Source organism: Hippoglossus stenolepis, chromosome 8 (assembly GCF_022539355.2).
Source record: "Hippoglossus stenolepis isolate QCI-W04-F060 chromosome 8, HSTE1.2, whole genome shotgun sequence".
Taxonomy (NCBI): domain Eukaryota; kingdom Metazoa; phylum Chordata; class Actinopteri; order Pleuronectiformes; family Pleuronectidae; genus Hippoglossus; species Hippoglossus stenolepis.
In genome coordinates, this window is record NC_061490.1 from 9,078,032 (window position 1) to 9,103,336 (window position 25,305).

The 25,305-nt window shown below is 40.8% G+C and overlaps 1 protein-coding gene across 1 annotated transcript in view; it reads left to right on the forward strand.

Moving 5' to 3' along the window:
- The window catches only part of LOC118113718 (eukaryotic translation initiation factor 3 subunit H), a 55,130-nt gene that overhangs the window by 18,399 nt on the left and 11,426 nt on the right, over positions 1-25,305 (forward strand). Inside the window, exons 3-5 of the mRNA XM_035163658.2 lie at positions 12,763-12,930; positions 19,807-19,906; positions 23,083-23,232. Of these exons, the coding sequence (XP_035019549.1) occupies positions 12,763-12,930; positions 19,807-19,906; positions 23,083-23,232 (418 nt within the window). The remainder of the gene's footprint in view (positions 1-12,762; positions 12,931-19,806; positions 19,907-23,082; positions 23,233-25,305) is intronic.

The following is a 25,305-nucleotide window of genomic DNA, read 5'->3' on the forward strand; positions in this document are numbered from 1 at the left end:
GATCTATTCATTTAAGTACTTGGGGCCATTGTGAAAGTGGAACTGACGCACCACAGAAAATTGTCTGTCACCACTAATTTTAATGAAAAAAGACATTAATTATTGTTACACCACCACCTCTTGTTATTTGAGGTCTGCTTCCCCTCAGTCTTTCAGCGGATGTCCATGTTGTGATAGTGACCTGGCAGAGGATTTCACAGCAATTTGTGGAAGCCTCATTCAGACCTCAAAGACATGCAAACTCAGGGAAACCTCCGGATGTGTTCTGGAGTTTCACGTATGAAAAACGGAAAATCTGTGTCAGATACGTTCAGAACAGAGAAATTTCCCATCCAAACATTACAGTAAGGGACATTTTCTTTCATATATATTTTACCTGGGGTTGGGCTGGAAAAGTTCTTGAAAATGTCTGAGTCAGCAAACAGACATTTGCGTTGTCACATACAGCCCCTTCTGAATATTGTCCAGAAAATAAATCAAATGTCTGTACTGCAGCATGGGTCCAAAAGTAGCTTCACTGTTGTGGATATCTCCTTTGCTTTGTCTATAGCTGGCAAAAAAAGCTGCATCACCTGCTTCATATTCTTTGGCTCTTCTCCATCCGTCATTGTCCATCCAATGGTCCTTGACGCCTCCACTGAATATTCTACTCCTTGAGATTTTAGTGGCTTCCAGTGTCCTTGTCTTCCCTTTTATCATCCACCCCTCAGTTTCCGTTGCCACCTTTTGTCTGCAAATGTTTATTATTATTATTTATAATTAAGCTACCTTGCTCATTGATAACCAAGAAATGAGATTTGAAATGGCTTCAAAGGAAGAATGAACTTTATTTGGCAGTGAGCAAACCTACTTCCCATGCCCCTGTCGAGTTTCAGTGCGTGGATGTGTTCATCTGTGTTGGGTTTGAAACCAATGTTTGTTTAAATATTTAAAGACGTGTTTGCTTTTAATAATTTGGTGATACTCAATAAAAAAGACAAATTTGTTTTTCCAAAGTGAGGCACCTACATCGTACGGCTTGAATAATGCACACCTTTTATCCCAGAGTGAATACACTGGATTTCTCTAAAGGAGTAGTGGTATAGCTAAGGCGTGCTGCATTTCTTTAGTCGTTAAAAATTGCACACAGAAAATCAGTGCATGTGGTGGTATCTTGTACATTTTTTCTAGATTGTATTGCTTAAAAATTATCTGTGTCAAGATCAAGTTGAAAATTGTCCGTTGGAGGGGAGGTTTGTGAAACCACATTTTAAAATAAATCTTAATCTGCTTAAAGCAAGGCAAAGAAATGGAAGAGAAAACACAAACAGAGCTAATTAAGGCCAATTACATCAGCGGCTCCCTCCAGTAGGGTCTGCAAGGTTAGTCCTCGGTTTTGGGAGCTTTAATTGTCGTGTGTGACAGACATTTTCACGGTGGGTTAATTGAAGTCAGGGGGATTCAAAATACCTCTGCCATGATCTTTCCGCTCCTCCCAGTAAATACACTATTCAGTATGCAGCAAGGCGTGTGTGTGTGTGTGTGTGTGTGCGCGCGTTTGTGTGTGCATGTGTGTGTGTGCGTGTGTGTTTTGTAAAAAGTTGTCTCTCTTCTATTCTGATCAGGTCTTTCTCGGGGTTAGCCCTTCAATAGATCACGTTACCTGCCCCAAATGGGAAATTGATTTCCTCCGTTTTTCCTTGCTCTCCCTCAGTGAGGCTAATTAGAAATCACTTGGTATCCCACCTTTTAAGGGAAATATATATACATTAAAGATATTATGGTCACTGTTATGTATTAGGATTTTGGGGGGCACCTTTCCTGAGCGCTAAAAGATTCTCATTCGCTGTCTTTTTGCTCAATGTCCCCAGTCTCTCACCTTTCCTCCTTCCCCCCGCTCTATCTTTTTATCTGAGCTCTCTGTCTCTCCCACTGTAGTGTAGATCTGAGACTGGCTGTTAGCAGCGAGCTGGAGCTGTATCTGCTTTTGAATGCTCACCCGGCGTTATAAATCAAGAGTGTGGGTCCCCTGGGTGCCGTCACCACTGCCATCAGTTCCACTGTTTTATTCATCTGCTCCTTTGTCTCATCACGATTCAGCCCCACATTAAATTTTGTGTGTGCGGAGGTAGGGTCAAAATGCATCACTGCAGGCTGCTGCTAATCCAGGTGGGCTGAAGGGAGCAAGAGGAGGGTTAAAAGATAAGAACGAGAGAAGGATGTGACAAGGATGAGAGAAATGGAGGGTGACAAGAGAGGAGGGAAGGGAGGAATGAAGGGATGATGGAAAAAAAGGGATAATTATGAGGGGAAAATTTGAGAAACCGAACAAAAGATTGACAGTTGGGGCAGAAGAAAGGAGAGAACAACTGGGAAAAGAAGGTCGGTAAAAGGTGGAGCAAGATGACGAGGAAAAGGAAACAGCGAGAGGCAGTGAGAGAAAAGTATAGAAACCATTGTCATAACTTGTAGTCATGAAAATAGTGGAAATAATAAAAAAATAACCACAGAACACCAATAGGAGACCAGTGAAGGACTTTATCCCCCCCCCCCCTTTAATCTCTATGGTGAAAAAAAAACAATGATTCAACTGTTGGATGTCTAACATCATTTATGCAGAAAAAAGAACATAACTTTTGCCTGCAGAAACCTGAATGCCTGAAAGTTTCCCTCCCACTTGCTGCTCTGTTGGGTCTGTATTAATCACCTATGGTCCAATGTTTAGCCATGCAAGTCTGACAGTTGTAGTTTTTTGTTTTTTTTTACACAGGCCATGTGGCATACGGATTAAACAAATGATGTAGGTGATGCCTCTGCAATTAATTGCTCCTGTGTGGGAACTACACCTGTGAATACATGCACAGGTTTTAGCTGCTACACCTGTTGTCCCCAGCACAGAGATGAAAGGATAAAGAGAAGGATTTAGGAGGATTTAAGCTTGTGATCTGTTTTGATGAAAGACATTTATTTGCTGCACTTATTTACAAATTTCTTTTAAGTTTTTCATATGAAATGTAACATTTCCATACAGACTTTTATATTGAGTCATAAATGTATGGCTCATGCATTTTAAGGACTACAGACGTTTGGTATGCCTTCATAACGATACATGCACACTCAACACTTTGTACCTGTTGCTAGCTTAGGGGTTGTTAAATGAGCGCTGACAATGAGATCAAGTAAGAATTCCTTCTCCCAAACTAGGATATAAAACAAACGGGCTCATCAGTTCCTCCTCTACATCATCTCCCTATTCTCACTATAAAAACAAAGCCCTGTGACAAGCGGCGCTGTCAAATGTGCATACGGTGAACTCGTCAGTGTGTTAAGCACACAAAGCAGCTGCTCCACTACGCTCTCACCCTCTCCCATGCATCACTGAGGGTGTTTGTGTGCCTGTTTGTGGCCTAGTGTCTGTTTGTATGTGCACGCACGTTTTAGGGAGGCAGCCCTCTGCAGGGCTTGCTTAACTAAGATTAATTGCACCTAATCCACTGTGCCAGGTGGAACATGGATCATAGTGGGTGCACTCGCAAAAACACACAGACGTACTCACAAATAGGCACACACATCCCATTATAGCCTCGCTGCTGAAAATTAGCCCCGTGTCTCTCCTGACACCCCGGACTAGACCACAACTCGATACCACCATTTACTTCCCGACAACTCGCACATTCATCACTGCTCCCTCCCTCCGACAGATGAACGCGTGGACGGACAAAATGCCGTGACAGGAGGACGAGCTATCTGCTCTCTCACATCAGCAGCTGCTGACCTTGACAATGCTTGGAAAGAAAGTGTTTGTCCTCCTTTCTCTTTAGAGGAAGGGAAGCAAAGAATGTGACTGAACCTAATGTCTTTGACAGAAGTACCCAAGATGCCGCAGGTCTGTAGGGCCGTGTGCTCTGTGAGGCACATGTGAATTGGGAAAGGGAGTGAGACAAGTTAGCAGTATACTTACTGAGCAGGGTGATTAGCTCTAGAAATTAATAGTAATGATTTTCAATTAATTTATAGTTATTACACTAATCTGCCAAATGCCATGGCCTTAAATAACTACCCTGCTTTTGTTAATGCTGATTTATAGTCAAATTAAAGTTGGCTTTAAACAAAGATGATTTGAAAATGGAAAATATAATATGGTTGAGTCTTATTTTGACAGGAAACTTTAGCTTAACATTTGCTTCACTCAATCAAAACTTTACTTTACTACGTTTCAACTACTGAAATGATATAAGATCACGTCATTATTTTCATATGTCATTAATATGAAAAAATGTTTTAGAAAGCTATTGATTTGCACTACACAGACCTACCATCTAGGCAAAGTCATCATTTTCTATTCTTTAGCTTGTTATTTCCACTCTTCAGACTCTTAAGTTACATCACACTCAGCTAAGGGTGATACATCGCACTGTATTTTTTATATTTATATTGTAATTTTCATCTTTTTCAAATTGTTGAGATACTTAAAATCTTTTCATGGGACCCCTGGGGTACATTCCCTGGTTGGGAATCACTGTTCTGCACCTTAATGAAAATGCCTCTTATCATGGTTGCTTCAATATTCTGGTGTTAATTTAGTTTTCTTACAGTTCTTTGGGGGGAGGTGGTTTAGTATGAGAGTTTTTATGTGGTTATTTTTCATCTTTTGTTTTAAATCTTGGCTTCTTTTTTATTGTCGGCTCAGTAAATGGTGCTGGAAGCCACCACCCTGCTTAATAAAAGCAGTTTAGTCAGCCCTGTACCTGCATGTGTGTGTGTGTGTGTGTCCTGCTTATTGGAAGTGAATATCGTTTTGTTTTCTTTAAGAAACCAGTCCAAGGTTTATGTAGGAAGCTCCTGTTAGTTCACTCAAGGGCAATGTCAGATAGCTCAAAGCCTAATTGACATATGTTATTGTGCCAGTGGGACGAATGAAGAGCCTGTTTGGTGTTTTTCATGGAGGAAACTGTATTTTTCGGTGGTGCTATCAGGCTAAATCTCAGTTACACATGGGTGGTGTGGAAGGATGAGGGAATAGATCCATACATTCTGAGAATGTCAAATTTAGCCTCAGTGGCGCACCTTTAAAACGTCTCACCTCCAGGGTGCACGGTACAGACTTGTGCATTAGATGATATCATATCTTCAGTGTCCTTGAGAATAACTTTTCTTTTTTTCTGTCTTTCCTTCTGCCTTCATGTATTTCCTTATTTCATTCATCCATTCATTCAATGGTCCTCTGCTCTGTAAATGCCAAATTAACCAACTTTTTGTAAATACAAAGGTAAAAGCAGAGGTTCTTCATTCGATCTGGTGAAATTTGGCATACTTTTCAAAGAATGATAACAAATTTCTCTTACAGGAATTTTGAAAAGTCTGTACAAATCAAAATGAATCGCCTGTATGTCTGACAGATCCAGAGTCAGTTACATAATGTTTTTAAAATATGCTAAATCAATTAACATATTTATCTCCACGAGTCTTCATTTAAATGTTACCTAAACTTATTTGGATACTAGTTTCAAATGGTGACCAGATATTTTAAAAAACGACAAGTGCGCTGTGACATTCAATGTCTTATTGTAATTCATAATGTACAGCATTTTCTATTTCACCAAACGCTTGATCGCCGTGTTTTCTACAATATACAGGAATTGGAATGTGTGATATAATTTTATCTCCAACATTTGACTGTCAAATGCACTTTGAGTAAGAATTGAAAAAAATACCCCAGTTATATCATAGCTACCATGTCTCCCCAGTGGCACAGTCGATGAGTAAAGTTCACTGGATAAACAAATATCTGGGGTTCGAATCCACACATTTCATTTATGTGCTATCCATTAACTGCTTGGACCTGGATCTTTGCTGCTTGCAGCTATATTTTCCTTCTGTATTCATTGTGAAGATATCGTATTACTTTCTAGCTTGATTACATTTCAATCTACGAGGACTGAGCTTTCCCTCAATAATAAATTGTATTGACCCAAGATGCTCAGGGCATCAATGAACACTTGATTTTCAAGTTCTCAGGACTCTACACAATACCGTTGTTTTGTATTGTGGTGAACAGACTCTGAGGAGGAGAAAAAGTTATTATCAGCAGGTATTATCTGTTTTTGTTTAGGGAATCCAGAGGAGAAGCATGGTTAAGAGAGGAAGGGTAAACAGGAACGCAGCAGTAGAGCAACAAGGCAGAACAGCCGGGTTGTCTCGAGGCCTTCAAACAGAGAGATTCACTTTGTACACCACAGTAAACAATAGCAGATGTAGTGTTTTGTTGCAAGTGAGGTAAAGTCAAGCCACGTGTATTTATACAATGCTTAGCAAAATTGTCACAGAGGATTTTAAAGAAAACCGAGGATCTGAAATAAACGTTTAAACACAGTGATGGTAGGAAGCACTCACTCACATTACAAAACAGCTTGGAGTTTGTTTTGATAAAGTTAATGAATGTCAGAGCGTGAAGTAAAAATATGTTGTTGTTGAATGAATTGGTCATAAGTGTAGACTCACTAAATTAGACTTGTTCCAAGTCCAGAGAGTAAGATGAAAAAAATATGGAGAAGGTGTGGAACAACAGACTTCTTCACAGAGCAAAACACTGGCAGAATAAGGTGTCTCTAAATTGTAAATCACATAAAAATGTGTCTTCTTTCCTTTTGGCTCTGACGTATTTATGAAACGCCAAGATGAGCATGCTTTGTTGCCACCACTAAGCACCTCGGGCAGAATATGAGGAATTAGCAATCCAGCAAACATAGCAGTTGCATCAATCATCCGAAATGACTGTTTTTATGTTTTTCATTTTCAACTCAGACGATATTGATGGGTCATCAAAAAGGAAAAATATGTTTTTTACTGCGTAAGAAAGCAAACTCGTCTCTTGACTTTTACTGTGCTGAACACCACTCCCCCTCTATGGAGGGCACTGCAGTCGGAGTTGAATATTTTAGTTTAAAACAACACATAGAAGAGTTATTTTTCACTCTCTTATAAACAATTTTATTCTTCGTGACTAACAGAGAAAAAGTCTTCCACGTAATGTAATCTGGTTATTGTGGATAGAGGTCTGATTGGCTGACTATCTGAATTCCCCCGAAACTCATGAGGAACGTGAAGGGAATGGAAGATTAAGAAAATGTAGCTCTCCAAGTTTTTTGACACCATTTTATTATCCATCAGCTAAACTTGACGTTCATGGATATTTGTTTGAGTTTGTGTGTGCGTGCACGTGCTAAACCACAACAGTTATTCAGGCAAGGCCCCATCAGCCTGTCGGGGTGGTGATTAGAACATGTTGTGACACACAGCTACGTGCATCCTCACATCCACAGACGCACACACACACTCGCACACATCTCACTGCCTCTACTGAGATGTTGTGGCCTGCAGCAGCATGCAAGGTCTGATGCAGTTCACCTCTTGTGTCATTGAGTATTAGAGTATGGACTATCTGTCTGATTCACTGCAAAGACACACACTTGCACATAAAGTCACACAAGCACACACTGGAATCGCCTTGTTGATTATGACTCTTAACATTACTGCTGAAGGTGTAGAGTTTAGCTCCTAGCTGATAAATACATACACACACACACACACACACACATACACACACACACACATGCCTGTCTCTCTATAGTTGTGAGAACACTCATTGACATAATGCATTCCCTGGCCCCTTACCCTAACCATCACAACTAAATGCCTAACCTAATTCCTGGCCCTCATAATGGCCCTCATAACTATATATATATATGCCCACACAAACACACACACAAGCGATTCAGACGTACAGCATGCAGTACATGGTATCCTTAGGCTTCCCATTTCCTAGTTTTTCCTCTTTCAGTGTTTTCCACACATTTATGCTTACCCACCTGCTCACCTACAAAAACATATTCTTGCTATCCCACATTTTGTGCTCTCACTTACCATCATGTCCTGTTTCCTTCCTCGCTTTCTGTTTCCCTCACTGAACTCATGATTTCACAGATACTCCGTTAAACACACTTTCATTTTCTCTGTCTTACGTACACACACCACCCCCTCTCCTTTTCCCCCTCGACCTCTCTCTGTCACACACACACACACACACACACACACACACACACACACACACACACTTGAGCAGTGCAAAGGGAATGGGCAGACTCATTCCCTGTCTGGCCTCGGGACCTAGATTGATTGATAGGAGAGGCGGCAGGGCAGTAGAAATGAGTGAGGAATAGCAAACGGTGGCGCATGCTTCCCCTCTATGCCTTGATGATATTGTTAAATTGGCTATTCTCTGGCTAATGCTGCAGTTCCATCCACAAAGTATCACCAGCTGTCTTACTTATACTTCATTGGGGAGCAAGAAGGGTTTGTCCTGTTTTGGACAGAGAATATAGACGGATGTATAGCTTCTAAACTAGCTGGCCATGCAGGGACTTGCTGTAGATTTACAAGATATTTGTTTTGTATTATCATGTCAGGGCTCTCCTGAAACAGCTCTGTGACCCACAGTGGCTGCTAACATAGTTTTAGAAAGGGAGAGAGAAGTAGAATCAGATACCTGCTATGCTCCTGCTACCTAACCTCAAAATCTCATTTGCCTGAGGTACAGATCAACATTAGGGTTGCCACGGTAGTTGGCGTTACACAGTGTTCAGGCACACACTGATTACATAACATGTCCACTGGCCCCACCAGCTACGACCTAAAACCCATTTGGTTCATTTTCGTGGATCAGTGGTAGCGCCCACATTCATTACATTCATTGCCTCCATCTCAGTGGTACTGGAAAGAACGGAAAACATTATTATCCTGCGCACCAGCATAGCGGCGCAAGCAGGATATTGTTTTTAGTCTGTGTGTGTGTAAAAAGTAACTAAACAATGCAACAACAAATTTCCACCAAACTTTGTGGAAATATTACTTGGGAGGGTATCTCCAGATGATGAACATTTGGAGGTGATTGGTCAAAAGCCAAGGTAACAAAATATGGTCAATACAAAATATTTTCCAGGATACCTGTTCAAATGTTATAAAATTAATAATTTTCATATATCGCTTTAAAAATACTTTAATACTGATACAAAACTTACCTTGTAACACGACTCAAAGTTCTCTAGATCTCCAGAGGCTTAACCATGTTGCTGTACACACAGTCTCCAAGGTCGGAGGGTCAGTTTTTGTGTTGTTGCGGTGTGGTTTTTAAAACAAATGTGGCATTTACAACACTCCGTGGTCGTTATTATCTGACATGGGAACGGCATGTTGCAGTTTGTAGGTCTGCCCCGTCTGCTTGAGTGTTGAAAGGAAGTTGCGTGTCATCCAAGGGCTTTCCGAAAACATCCAGTCCTTTTCTGTTATTTTCATATATCATGTTGTTGTAGACGTTGATTCATATAAGGAAAAGTACCACGTAATGTTCATACATGTTTTAGTCCACTTAATTGGGCCCAGATATTTTGAATAGGGCACCCGTTTTAAATTCTATATCTGAGACTTCTGGACCCTTTCTTCGAGGTGAAAATGTATTATAAAAATCAGTTTGCAGCAGTATTATGATTTTTTTGTTTATAAAGCAGCTTCAGAAATTATTTAAACCCCTTGACTTTACTGCAAAACTTTGTTGTAGATGTAATTGTAAATGATCAAAATTGCCATTTTACACAAAATATTCCAAAACAACACATGAAAAACATGTTTTTAGCAACTTAAAAAAACAACTAACCTCATTTACTAATGAGTACCCTTAATGCAGTACTTTTTATTCTAAGTCCCCTTGGCAGTAATTACAGCTCTGAGTCTTCTTGGGTTAAGTCTCTACAAGCTTTGTACACCTGGATTTGGGCAGTTTATCTGACTTTTCCTGGCAGATCCTCCCAAGCTCCAGCAGATTGGATGGAAGTATGTGTGAGCTGCCGTCTCTGCACAGATGTTCTGTGGGGTTTAAGTCTGGGCCACTGGAGGCCAGTCAGACATGTCCCGTAGCCGCTCCAGCATTGTCTTGGCTCTACACTCTGGATCATTGTCATGCCGAAAGGTTTAACTTGCACAAACGCTGGAGCAGGTTTTTGTCAAGCACCTCTCTGTGTTTGGCTGAATTCATCTTTCCCCCAATTTTGATCGGTCTCCTTTTCTCTGCTACTGAGAAGCTCCCATATAGCATGGTGGTGCCACAACCATGCTTCTCACTAGGTATTATGTTCTAAACAAAGTAAACAGAAATAAAATAACAAGGTTTTCCGTCACGGTGTGTGAATGCTCGGCGGGGTCTCGGTCTATCCGTGGCTTGCAGCTGCTCAGTTGACCTACGAGCCTTGGGAAAACACTGTGGAATCCCATGTTTTTATAATTTCTTTGTATCCAACTCTGTGCTTTTGAAATTTTCGGCACAGAAATAATTGCATAATCTTCCTACAGATCCACAACGTTTCCCATTTTAGACTCCTACGCTGGAGATTCTGAATGAAACCAGTTGCAAAGAAGTCAAGGACACTGAGAAGAATTTGGTGACGACTTTGAAAACACTGCATCCACTGTGAAACTAAACATCAGACAAAGCCATTATGTCTACTAAGATTGACAGAGTGAAGGAGATACAGATATTTTGTTAGTAGTGTGGGATTAGACTTAATTTTATAAAACATATCACAATGGAAACAAGCCATCCACCCACCCACCCATCAGCATAAAGATATTTTCCACATAATAATAAAAAAAATAACTGGGAAGACTATTTGTGAACAGCTAGGAGAGGAGAAATGGCTGATTGGTTTCCCTGCCTCTCTTGTCAATCCTCCAGCCTTCAGTGTTCACTTTAGAGACAGATCACTTTGTGCACAATTTGCCCATTAATGATAGGGTGGAGGGGCAGGTATACGCATCAGTGGCCCCTGAGAGGTAAGCACCCTTACTGATTGGCACAGAAGTGCAGAGACAGATACAGTAGTTAGTAGGTGGGTGGCAGACTGCCTTCCTTCTCCATTGAGCTCTCTTTGTCTTGGAGTCTGCTGCTAGCCAGCCCCTGGGCAGAGCCACTCTCCAACAGACTCGCTCTCAGTCTGTCACCAACACTCGTCTCTTTCCTCATAATCTCTGTTTAGCTTCTTCCGCTACTTGTCTCTCCCACACGTTTTAATTCGAACACTCTTCTCATTCGTCACCACCGTCAAAGAAGAAGCTCCCACGTGCTTACCCCACCAGCTAATTTTTCTCTGTGAAATAGAGGCTACTGAACACACATTTCTCCTGTGGGTGTGCTACTACGGCAAAGAAACACAAACAGCGCCAGCCACCACCTTTACACGTCCTCCTCCTGTGGTTTGTTGCAGAACTGCTGCACGGTCTGCAGTCTTTCTCCCACCCTCATGCACCCTATCTTCCCCAATTCCTCTCCTTCTTTCCCATCCTCCTCCCCTCTGTATTTCTCCCATTCATCTGCTTTGCTTGCTTTTGTCTCGCTGACCATGTCAGTCACTAAGTAAAAGGCTAGATTAAAAGGGCAGATAGGTACATACAGTCCATCCCTGCAGGACAGGTTGTGAATAAGCCCATTCCACCTGTCTGCCCCCATCCAGTGCTCCAATCCAGATGTTCACAAAATTCAATGAGATTTTATTGTCGGGAGAAAGGCACCTTAGCGTTGCCCTCCTTTTCATGGCACACACCTGCAGAAATTGTGGGCAATCCATTGCGATTTTTGTGTGTGTGCGTGTTGTGCAGTAGAGACGGGGGAAGGAATGATAGAGGGAGAAAGATTCTGAAATGCTTCAGACTTAATCTGCAAACTGCCACAACTGCAGCTCTGAGTCGTTTTGTGAGGAATAATTGTCAGGTCGAATGTCAAAGTGACCAAAGAACATGTTCATATATTTTGAATGAAGTCACTCCCTGTTTTACATAACATTAGCACAAGGGGTTGAATTCAGGTCGTTAGAAATATGCCAAAAGAGACATGTTGCCCTTGTAAGAACGTCCCATGTCTTCTATAATTTAGTTCCTTTTCTCTCTTCTTTGTCATTTTCCACTTCTCCACTGTTTCTCTCCTTTACTTATTTGTTCCCTTTTCTCTCCCTGAACTTTCTATCTTCCCTCTTTTTACCCCGCCTGCTTTCCACTCAACCTCTTCTCCACCTCTTCGGTTTGTTGTCGTTAACAGCCCCAGCAGGAGAAGGATGTGCTCTACAGTCTGGGGTCTTGGGGGCCACAGCTGCCCAATAACACCCTGATTTATCAACCTCCCTCAGCTAGCCTGCATGGCGATGCTGTTTAGCTCGCTTGCTCCGGTTGTTACTTACAGCCAACAAGGCAGGTAGTTTGTATTTCTGGCTGAGCGTCCTTAGGATGTCTGGTGTAATGAAAAGGCTGTGCTCGCAATCTATCTGGCCTTCTCTCCAGTAGCAGAAACCTGTCTGTGTATCTATCCAGCTGTTGTCGCCCTACCAGGATATATTTTCTCACATAAAGAACGAAAGGGTGACTTGTCATCCCAGTTGATGTTTGTTTTAGAAATCTCCACCACAACCACTTGATAACAGAAGATGAAGCCTTTGTTTTTCTCAGTTTCAATTAATTTCTCTTCACATCCCTGCCCTTTTTCGCCATTTCTCATGTGTGTCACATCCTCCCCCCCCTCCCTCGGTTCATGCACCATGTCCAGCTCCAGATGGAGACCAGATAATCGCAGATCCCAAAAAGTTAATCTAATTTCTATGTTCATTCTAAATTAATTGTTTTCTTTCTCTCTCTCTGTCCCCGACATCCTCCCTCTCTCCATGCCCACCCTTCTCTCTCTGCCTGTAGTCCAGTACCAGATGGAGATGATGCGTTCGCTGCGTCACGTCAACATTGACCATCTGCATGTGGGCTGGTACCAGTCCACCTACTATGGCTCCTTTGTCAGCCGGGCGCTGCTCGACTCCCAGTTCAGCTACCAGCACGCCATCGAGGAGTCAGTTGTTCTTATCTATGGTGAGTACGCCTACAGAGAAGACTGTGTAAAGTCTTTGCTTTGATTATATATTTCTTTTCAGGAATCTCACTATCTACCATATTACACCAAACTCAAGTAAAGAGGCGTTGACCACACAAGATGTTAAGCTCAAAATGACTGGGTTGTACCTGTGGTATCAGATTAAAGTAAAACACAACAGGATTCTACTAATCTTTGATGGATTGCAATTGGATACACAACAAACTAGAACGTTCCTTGTAGTTATGTCTCCACCAACCAGTCAAATTGCAGTTGGGCTATAATTTTTACAAAAATAAAGTTTGAATGTGCAACGGTTGAACACTTGACGCTGCACACTCGTCTGTGGTGCCTCCTCAGCTGCTGCTAACAGCTCTGGTGACACGATTGTCTGCTCAGGAGGGATTTGCTAGCTCATGTCCTCCATTAAGGGCAAAAGGACATGCAATAGGTCAAGCTGACAGTGATCGCCTTCTGCTGGATCAGGAGACAAACTACTTGAGATTGTCCAGTGCGCTTCAAGACTGTATATTTTGAATCTGAAACAGGTCATTACAGGTCCAATACAAACTTGTCCCCACACGTTGGAACGAATGTTCGATTTCGGACAAAAAGTCAAATCTTTAAGTTATAGAACACCGTACATTTGTGTCTATTCCTACTTTCAAGAATTAAAATGAAATTGATCAAGTGTTTGCATAACACTATGATGTCCCAGCGAAGTTGACATTTGACCTTTTGGATATTAAATAATCATAACTTGATCATTTTATCCAGTTTGACATTTGTCAAATTCTGTCATATGCAGATTACAATATCATGAGTTATGAGCAAAAATGTTTGTGAGGTCACTATGACCTTTGATGAGCAAATTGTAATTTGTTCGTCAGAAATTGCCTCCAGGTGTTCCTGAGATAAAGGACAAATGAACGGATGGATGTACAGACGACACAAAAACAAGATGCCAAGCCACAGCTGTTGCCAGTGCAGAGTCCTAATAATTTAAATTGAAGGGAATAAAGTGACACTAAGCCATGCTACTGTATAAGAACACATTAAAAATAGATTCTGAAATTGTTTAAGTAGTTGAAATGGTTTAATGGTGAAAGCAAATTTAGGTCAGTGGTCAAATTAAACGTAAACCCATGCTCATTAAGTGTGTTTGAGTAACTAATACAGGTCCAACAGTGAGTGACCACTGGGAATAGTCCCATGGTGGTTTCAGTCTTTGCCAATCTATTGCTTTCACTACAAGGAAACCTTTTATTGACAGTTAAAGGAATAATAATGCAGAGAGCAGATCCGCAGCCATGTTGAGTCGATTATAACAGTTTATGATTTTATATTCATTTATGTTTCAGCAATAATTAGACAATCAAATCAATAAACAGTCTCATTATTCAATGTGGATCCAAGAATTGGCCTGCTTCTGAGCAGTGTTAAGATATTCTACCCTGGTTCACATTCAGAGTCTCAGCAATAAATCAGTCTGACAGATGTAGGAAGCTATTAGTTGATGTAACCACAAATGTCTGAAAAAAAAAAATGTCATCTAAATCAAACAATGTTTTATCCTCATGGTTGGATTTAGATTTACATTGACAGATAAATTCTGATGACATCAAGTACATTTCAAGTGGGCTGAAAAGCTTGAAGAATATTGAAGATATTTTATTTTTGTACAGATCTGAATTTAGGAAACCTGTGTAAAAACAGGGTAGCAGGATGCATGGCTGGTGAAGAGGCAGTGAGGCATATGTTCTCGTCAAACACCACAAAGACCAGAGTTATTCCATCCTAGTAAATCTTCAATGACAAGTTAAAAAAATGTCACAGTACATTGCAGAGGTAGCCTATGTCTGCCTGCCACCCTCCTGAGGCCAGCAGCAGAGGAGGCAGTGACAAGATGGGAATATAGACAGGACTAACAAGGTTTCTGGTAGCAACTTACATGACACTTATGGAAGCTGGGTGCCTGCTTTACACTAAAAGCCTTTAAGAGCTTCCATTAATTGCTGCACCGTAACTGCCATCCCAGATGGTGAAAGCTTTCTTTCAAATGACAGCAAATGAAAACCTGTCACTATAAAGCGGTGTGCATTTAACTCCTTGGTGTCAAAGTAAATGATAATTCATTACCACACTCACTGGTCATTGGGATCATAGGCAGTAGTACAATGCACGGATAGGTGCACATTTAAGTAAATGAGCAACACAAGTCATTTGTTTCTGGCTACTGAGAGCTCTGCTGGCTTTAAAGTTGCAGTGTGTCGAATTTAGTGACATCTAGTGGCGAAGTAGCATGCTGCAGATGAATGCCCCTCACCTCACCCTCCCCGTCCAAACATGACAGAGAACCTGTTGTAGCTTTCAGTTGTCATAAAAACTCAAAAGGAGTGTAGTTAATCCAGTCTGGACTACTGAAAAAAAAACCATGGCGTCCTCCGTAGAGAGGACCCGCCCTGCTGTAAAATATAGAGTTTTTAAATATAAAGGGCCCATTCTAGGGTAGACAAAACAACAATTTGTACAATTTAGATGATTACACAGTAGTGACCAAATCACTAGGATTATTTTATTTTACATTTCTGCCAATACATCAATTTCACCTAAATCTTACACACTGGACCTTTTTAATATCTATGTATATTTATACATGGTGTTCAAATGGGACCCGCACGTCTAGCTGTAGACAAACAATAAAATGTAGACATTGTCAAAATGACATAGTATTAAGAGAGTATTTTCTATTGCAATTCACATTGCTCACTTTATAATGTTCTGAATCTGCCTCCTTCAGGTTTATGAACTGAAAATGAACACTGCTCTCAGACATTCACTGAGGTCTGGACATTTTACTGAAATGTCCCGGAGGGGCTGTATGTGAATATGCATATGATTGAGTCAGTTGTTCAGGATGTTTTTCTAAGGGCTGGCAGGAAAGGTTCTGGTAAATGTCTGAGTGAGCTCGTGTGAGAATACAGCAAGAGAATGTCTGGAAAATTCACAGCGAGCGAGTGGGTGTGTTGACGTTTCTAACATGCTATGGTAACTTATGTGGAAGTATACAGATACATCAGGATGAAAAGGAGGTGTCATACATGTTTAAGGCACCAAAAAAGATGTCGAAACCAGTGTTCATTATTTATTATTATTAAAAAAACGATCAAACTTTATACGTCAAGTTTTGCCTCCTGCATGCTCTACCAATGGCGCCACTGCTCACTTAAATGTTATAGATCTACTGTTGTGTTCTATGTGGAAGGCAAACAAAAATAAGTTCAATTCTGAAAACATGAGCCTGGTTGGCACAAACAAGTCTCACTGATCTGAAATCAGTCTCATTAAAACTGCTCATTTGTTATTGACTCACAACTGCAATTGTAATTTTGGAAATAATTTCATTCATGTGTTTCCCCAAATCACTTCAGAGTGGTCATGCTCTCTGATACAAATCCATGATCGTCAAAGATTAATTTTAACCACCCGACATATGAACCCCTCTGATCTAGTCCTGCAGGACACTCGGGCAGTTACTCACTCTGCCCTTTCTCATTCCAAACGAGGTCTCCTGTTAATGTCAATCAATAATGCAGCGCTTAATGGATCAAAGCAACTCAAAGGAATTGACATCTCTGTTTAAAGTCAAAGGGAAAGAAAATTGATTTCTTTTTTTGTTCTCTTCATCATTAGCTCACTGGTCATTTTATACCAGCGCATTAATCAATACGATGGCCAACTGGCAAGTTAATGGCATCCGTCCAGTGACAGCTTAGAATACGAGCACGTTGTTAAACCGATTGGTTTAATATCTTTACCATGACAACAGTTTTCATACAGGAGGTGAAGAGGGATGGACACAGAGCTAACCTGCAAACAGCTCAATGCACTTTCAATTCAGGGTTATGTGCAACCCCTTAAGCACAGAACGTCATTAGAGGCAACGTGTTAACATGGAGGAGGAGATTTTTCCCATCAGGAGCCATTTCAATATTTATAACATCTTTCGTAGGTCATACTGAATTACACTGCTCAATGAAAAATAAGGGAACACTTTAATCACACATAGGATCTCAATGAACACAATATTCATGTCGAAAATCTTTATTGATATACATTGTATAATTCATTGAGAACAAAATAATGGATTCAAAATCACACCCAAATCACAGTGAAAATTTGGAATTACAAGCTGATCCAACTTCACATTACAACAACTCTTAAGGTTGTTCAATATTGTGCATGGCCACCACATGCCTGTATGCAATCCCAACATCGTCTTGGCGTGATCCCGATGAGACGGCGGATGGTGTCCTGGGGATCTCCTTCCAGACCTGGATCAAGGCATCTGTGAGCTCCTTGACAGTCTGTGGCACTACTTGGTTGCGACGGATACACTGATACATAATGTCCCAGACGTTCTCAATCGGATTCAGACCTGGGGAACATGAGGGTCAGTCAATGGCATCTATGTCTTTGTCATCCATGAACTGTCTACACACTCTGTGGCCACATAAGGCCGAGCATTGTCCTGCACCAGGAGGAACCCAGGGCACACTGCACCAGCGTACGGTCTGACAATCGCTCTGAGGATTTCATCCCAGGTACCGAACAGCAGTCAGGCTACCGTTGGCTATGACATGGAGGTCTGTGCGACACTCCAAGGATACGCCTCACCAGACCATCATTGACACTCCCCCAAACCGATGATGCGGCAGGCAGCATGAAGTTCGCACCGGCATTTCCAGACTCTTGCCTCATGCCTATCATCAGTGCCCGTGTGGACCTGCTCTCATCTGTGTAGAGAACGGGGCGAATGCCAATCGAGCCGCACAGTGCTAGGCTGAGAGCACAGGTCCCACTAAAGGACGTCGAGCCCTCATACCAGCCTCATGAAGTCTGTCCTGTTCTTCTTTGCGTGTAACGGCTGGTCTCCTGGTATCTCCTTCACGCTCTTGAGACTGTGCTGGGAGATGCAGCAAACCTTCTTGCTACCAGTAGTGACATATCAAACTCAGCAATGAGTGAAGAACTGGACATTTTTTGCAGTGTCTAATATTTTGTCAATATCTTGGAGCAGATCAGTCATTTGCTGCAATGGTAAATCAAGACAAACTGAAAGTTAAAATATGTATTATTTTTTAGGTTTAAGCAGCTCTATGGCAGCAACAAGGCTCTTTCACAATTTCTCCTCCTGAAGGAGGTTTCAACGTCTTCGCTATTAAAACTATTCCTCATTCAATTTCTGCTTGGGTGATGCTATACTCCTGTTTGTAAATAACATAGTATTGAATATTCTGTTTGATTATCTAAGCTAATATCATTTTTGTCAAGCAAATCAATCACAGTTTCTAAAACTGAAGGAAAAAAATTTGAGTTTCCTTGAGATGTAAAACAGCATCAATTATTAAACCTTTGCTGCGTTTCACAGGAGAATATCATCATTTTGGAATAAATTTCTTATTTAATTTAATTCCTCATTTATTTCTGAGAGGGTTTAAAGAGACTCTTAGGAGCTCAGGTCAAATCATGTTTTACTCATCAAGCTTCTTACAGATGTAGGAGGGTTGTCTCAATCAAGTGTAACTATCACCAAGCAGTCTCTATAGGAATTGGCTGCCAATTGTCTGTCTTGTTTGGGATTGGCTGTGGTGTAGGTAAATGACTGTTGGGAACAGTATACAGTAAGTCATGCTAAAATATCTGGTTGACCATTTTTGACCATCTACTTTAACTCGTCTCTCGAGCTCAGTGAATAGATTTTATAAAAAAGAGAGCTGTTTTGCATCACACAGACCAGTTGGTCCTCCACTCCATTCCTTCCAGCCCAGATGTGTTACCATGTGCAGAAATGAATGTCTTCCACCCTTAAAATTAAGTATTATTTTAGTTAAATGAGAAATCCATCAAATACAAGATCTGACTCATGTACTGAACGTCCTGAAAATGAATTTTATCGTAGATCATCTCTTGACTGCATCTTTTTAATTTGAAAGTTGCTTGAAAATATGAAATTGACACTAAGCAAGTTATGAGTGTTTTTTGTAAGGACGTATGCATTCTAAATCAGTGAATACATTTTAATTTTGCCCTATGATGGTGGTTCATGCACACACATCGGTGTAAATAAAAAATAAATTGTCTTGTGGTCGTATGATTTTAAATTGTATTTGCAAATTTAGTTGCTTAAATTAATTTTGCGTATTGGCATGAGAAGAGGACGATAACTTGTGAAATGTCTCTAATTTCATCACCGGGCTTTCAGTTAAACATCTTAAGAAATTGGTTGAATCTTACGTAAACTGTTCTCTCATGTCTGAAGTGAACACACTATACTGCTTTTAGTGTAAGGATTTATTAGAAACTGAAAAATCACCTTTGACTGTTTAGACATTTATATTCGCTCCACATACTTTTTTCTTTTCATATACACTGTTAGTTTGAGGAACAACTTTGATAACCACATGCAAATTAACGCACAAGAAGCTTTGGACTTAAGTATTCAGTTGGAAGCAGTTGCCCACAGGGTAAAAAAAAAAAGGGAGACTTGTAATGAGAAGCTTGTTGACTGGGAAAATGTGGGTTACAGGAACTGAATGACAAATGTTCTCAACTCATTCAGTCATCTTTAAAGGTACCCCTGAGCAAGGCACTTAACCCCTGAATGCTTTATTTCAAGCCCCAAGTCGAGCAGTGGAGAACCAGTGCTCATGTCCAAAACTTTTGGATCTTTGGAGCCCAGCGTCTGTCTGCAGACAACCATACATATTTACATTGAACTTATGGCTTGTTGTTGTTTTTGAATTCAAAGAATCTGATTCAAAGGACCGTTTCAAATAATTTGATAAACTCGTTTCTCTCTCCTGTCATTCTAGACCCCATAAAGACGGCTCAAGGCTCCCTGTCCCTCAAGGCTTACAGGCTCACTCCAAAACTGATGGAGATCTGCAAAGAGAAAGATTTTACACCTGAGGGGTGAGTAGCTCATCAAGTAGCACGCACACATACGGACACTATGTGGATGAGTTTCATGATCACATTCACACTGAAGTGCAGATGCTCTCATAATTTGAGCATATGTATTAACGCAGCGGCTCATATTAATCACAGAAATATAATTTTTTTTGCTCTTTTGACTCTGCTTATTCAATGGATACAAATGCAGGCTTGTGCATCCACAGGGGACACATGTGGCTGCAGTCGGAGATGGATGCTGATCATTTATCAGCTCGTCCTTGCCCATCAAACAAATGTACCATGTTTACGCTTTTTCTGACCCCAAGGCTTATCGTAATTGCTTTTAAATTGCAGCTAAAAATGAATGTAATGAGGGGAACTATTTTCCAGGCTGTTCAGGGTAGTCCAACTGCACAAGCTTGCGCAGGCATAAACACACGCATGACAAAAACACACACGCATTGCCAAATGTAAGCTGAACATGCTCAGTGAAGAAGTCCCTGGGGCATCAAATTGCTATCCATTCACTCTCTCTGTGTGTGTGTGTGTGTGTGTGTGTGTGTGTGTGTGTGTGTGTGTGTGTGTGTGTGTGTGTGTGTGTGTGTGTGTGTGTGTGTGTGTGTGTGTGTGTGTGTGTGTGTGTGTGTGAGAGACACATATTTTGAATCCACTAAAAGCAAGTGTATTTGCGGGGAGAAGGGAGACTAAAGATCTGCATCAGTTTTATTTCACTTCCCCATGTCCTCTGTATTTCTCCACCTGTATGTCTTTATTACGAGCCATTCTGTTATTGACCTACTGTGATTGGCCCAGAGTCAGAATCCTTCTGATTTCTGCGGCTTTTCATTAGTCCCTATGATTTATTATGGCCCCAATCTGTAGCTATCAGTGTTCCCAATAACTCCATGATTGAAAGAGGGCAGCTCAGGGAAGGAAAGGGCAATATCGCCCCATTAGAACAATCTTGTCTCTATCTGCTTATTTTCAGAGAGACTGGAAATCTGAATATCAATAATGTTTCCTTTTTTCCAAAGATGCAAAACTTCAAAAGTGTTTCATTTTTTCCCACACAACAGTGTTTGTTGAAAGCACTCCCTTTCATGTTGGCGTATTTGATGTTACATAAGCTTGCATATATTGTGCACCTTTTTGAAATGAAAGGCAGGGATAGATGAGTGCTGAATAGACCCATCCCTTTGAACTGCTCTCCAAGTCCGCTGGACTATGGATGCAGTGGTCAATAGACTCCACTTCAGCACACAATCTAAAGCGTCAAATTAGTCAGCCTGTGGAGTCAACCTTTGGCTTTGTCCAGCGGGGACCGACTTGGAAAGAGCATGGCATTAAGTGTGTGCTAAGTCCAGTAGGGTTGAGCAATTTGTCCTGCCTGCAGTGTGCTGTCTTTCCATTTCCTCATAGACACCTTTTTATATCACTCTGTGGGTATTTGAAAAGGTCATAATATGCAAGAAATGTTTTAAAGCACTCCAGATGGATAATTGTGCCAATATGTATAACAAACAGTATTCATAACATTATAGATTTTTCTTATAGACTGCTGTTATCCATACAGATTTTTGTCCTCCACACTCAGAGCCTGAGGCAGGGTTGTCCACTTCCGTTGCCTTTAAGTCTCATCTTAAAGTTTGCCCGAGGTGATGCTCTACTCTGAATACAAAACAGCATTTATCAAAATTACCGTAGCAGAATCAAATGATGCTCCACAACGCTATTTATCACACAGGCAAGCATAGTATAAACATCTGTTTGTGGTACAGTGCACATGGTGGATTAATGCAGCAGGCGTATTGATCCCAAAACAAGCACAACACGTCGAACAAGCCAACATTAGACATATACAGACATTAGTTTGTAGCTCATGCACTGTGCACAAGTGACAGACTGAACCAACGCACTCAGTCAATGCTATTGGATTTATGTGAGACATTAAGCAAAGTTTGAAGTTCCATTTTGTGTTAACAAGCCCATGTCAGAGAAAGAGCGAGGCAGAGAGATATGCAGCTTTTAGATCCCGAGGAACAAGAAGATGTGGTTAAAGTCGCTCAGTGCTCTGCACACTTATCAGCACGGCCCATAAAAAATGTAATTTATGCTACTGAGTCGAACAGTGCTTGGGGTAAGCGATATGCACATCCTATCGTATCACACCATTCTTCGATATCAAATGCAACATGCATAACGTTATGATTCATATTTGCTTTTATATGGCTGAGATTCAGTTTACTTCGAAGTACAACATTAGTGGCAAGAGCAAAATACCTGTGTGTAATGAGAAACAAACACTGACAAAAAACAAGCCTGGAGGTAGAGCAACTGTTGACCACACCCACTCAGTTTACTTAAAAATATTCCGATTGGTCATGAATCGGCTACGATCTGGGTTTTTATTGGAATGACTTTTGTTTGTTACTGACTAACGATCCCCACTGATTTCACGCATTTAATCTCAAGGCATAAACACAAATGGTTTTCTCAGATAAAATATGTATTTCCCGGGGTTTTTGCAGTATAGATGTCTATCCACACAATAGAAACAACCGTGTTGCTGTTACACTATAGTGGTTTTCAGACATTAACTCCAGTATGTACATACAACGGGCTTCGGTTTTTCTCCGGAGTTTGCATTTCTCACCTAAAGAGAGATTCTCCAGTTAGATGCATTCACAATGACACAGACAACTCCCGAGCATGAAGGAGGCAGAGTGCAATGTGTGTGTTCTGCTACAGATATCACATGTTTTTTTTTTATAGCACATAGACACAAGGGTCGTCCCTCTTGATATCTTTGTCTGTGTTTTCTATGTTTGTGGCACCGCTTTTTCATCCTGATATTTGTATTGTTTTTTGTTATTTTCAGTTTATAAACTTAATCAAATCACTGACTCGCGGTGAATCCTCAGGAGGATCTTCTGCTGTTGTCACGAGGGCTAATTCGGACGTTCTCCAGAGTTTTTACTAGTGGGCTGGCAGGAAAAAACTCTTTTAATTCATAGTAGGAATTTGAAGAGATTAGAATTAGAGACTAGAATTTAGAAGTGTTATTGCAATCGCTTTCAGTCTCATTGGAGGTGGCTCAAACAACATGTCTACATCGCCAGTGTGATGGTAATTGTCATAAATTGTCGTAAATTCTGACATTCTTCTCCTCCTCTTTCCTGTCCCTCGCTCTCCAGCTTGAAGAAGGCCAACATCGGCTTCGAGCATATGTTCGAGGAGGTGCCCATCATCATCAAGAATTCCCACCTCATCAGTGTAATGTTGTGGGAGCTGGAGGACAAGTCCACGGTCGCCGACAAGCACGAACTGCTCAACCTCTCAAGCAGGTCAGACATAAAAGCACGCAGCCATTTACCATGAGGGCCTAAGGCTAGACTGCTCGGTTGTAAAAAAAACGTTAGGAGAGAATATAGGTACATTTGATATCTGGATTAACAATTCCGCACAGGTTTTCCTCAAGGGATCAACATTTACAAGGTGCTTCTGCATGGTCTTGTGGGGAATTGTGTGCGTTTATCAACATCTGTCCTCTGTAAAAGCCTCTGACCTTCAATCCGGCTGTAAATTTTTCTAATCTAACATTGCGGGGAACACGTAGGGGATCTAACAGATATCACTGCTGTGGATGCTCAGGAGGGATTTTAGTTCTCTCGATTTTGTATATACACATAGACGTTAATTCCATATCAAAATGTTTTGTTTGTTTTCAAGTTTTAATGCTCCTGTGAAAATCATGCAAAATTCTAATGTTTTATGGAAGTTTATTAGATTTTGATTGGAGGAAGCTTTTCAAACTTAATAATTAAACTGTCTGCCTCATGGTGTTTGTAGGAGCAAGATCCAACATGAAAAAATGATCAATCTCATCAGTCTCTGTGCAAAATCATTCTACGGTCAAATCCAGGAAATAGAGGTTATTGATGGAAGTTACACCCCCCAACCATCCAACACCAAGCAAAGTGTCACATTAATATGATTCATTTGCTCTTGGTATACCAATAGAATTGTGAATTCATAGCTACAGAAGAATGCAGTTCTCAGTTCTGGAAAGTGTCTTAAAAGCCTTCTTCAAAAGTGCATCACGGTATCTCTTAAAACCTACAGGCTGCTTTCACAGACATGAGTTAAAGCTACTTCTAAATTAAAATTGATTTGACATTAGAGAACTCCTGGGCATTAATCCGTGTCTTCTGCTCTGTTCTAAACTGTACCAGATCGGAGGAAATAATACGAGGTCTATAGATTCTTGCTTCCTGTTGCCCACCATACATGGCTTCACTGCTGTTTCCAAATACTTCTTAGGAAGGCTGTTTTATCTTTTTGTTGTCCTCACGCAAATCACATGAAAAGACAAATGCGAAAGTTAATTTATCTGAATAAGAATTGTTTTGTCGCCAACGCTCAAGCCTGTTAAAAACAAATAAAAGAGAGGTTTACTGATTTACACGTTCCTTCATTACAATGAGCACAGCCCAGATCAGATTCATAAATTGAACACTCAGCTGACAACTCTCATGCAGACGGGTTCAGATTTGGCGGACCAGCAATGTCATATGAGCTGAAGTACTCTGAGGAGAGAACGCACCGAGCTGAGCAACAAACTACACGCTCTGTGTTTGTTGTAATGAAGAAATATGTCACCCAGTGCAGCGTTATGGCTCTTTTATCTGTTTTTAATAGTTTCCTGAGGATAATGGAGTTATATGGTACATAGGCATAAGCTATATAAGGCTCCACAGATGCCGACTTGTTAGCAGAATAAATTCTCTGTTGGTTTTGGTCTTTTCATGGGATTTGTTGATAATAATAAAAAGTATACAAATACCACCAGCCTAATTCTATAAACCATATTTCAACCATCTGGGACAGCAGTACCAGGTGGGTGGGGCAACACAGTAGCTGGACTCCCGTGTGTGTGTCATGGAGATTTAGTTGAGCAGCCACAAACATGATGAGGTCCTAAGTAACTAACACCTAATTCATGTCAATTCACAATTACATCATTAACAACACATTTTTCATTCCACCACTTTAGTTGAGGGGCCAGTCATGTCCAACCGTGAAGTCGTGAGAAGCAAATGTTTACTTAATGATCCCTACAGTTCTTGGATGTCAGCAAAAATTGCGAGCTACTGATCAATTTGTGGGTTTGTCCATTTACCTGCAGGCTACCATGAACACATTAACACACGCTCAATAAAAAAGCAAACGTCATTTTAAGAAACCATCATTTTTATGATGACGTACTCGTCTTAGTTGATGGCTTGATCATAGGATGTTATTGCATGCAGGTGACAAATGGAAGAATTTAAATTCATGTTAATAATTCCTGAATCGAGAGGTTCTTGCATGAATTCATGATAATTCATGTACCCATTCTATGAAGTGTACCACAGAGG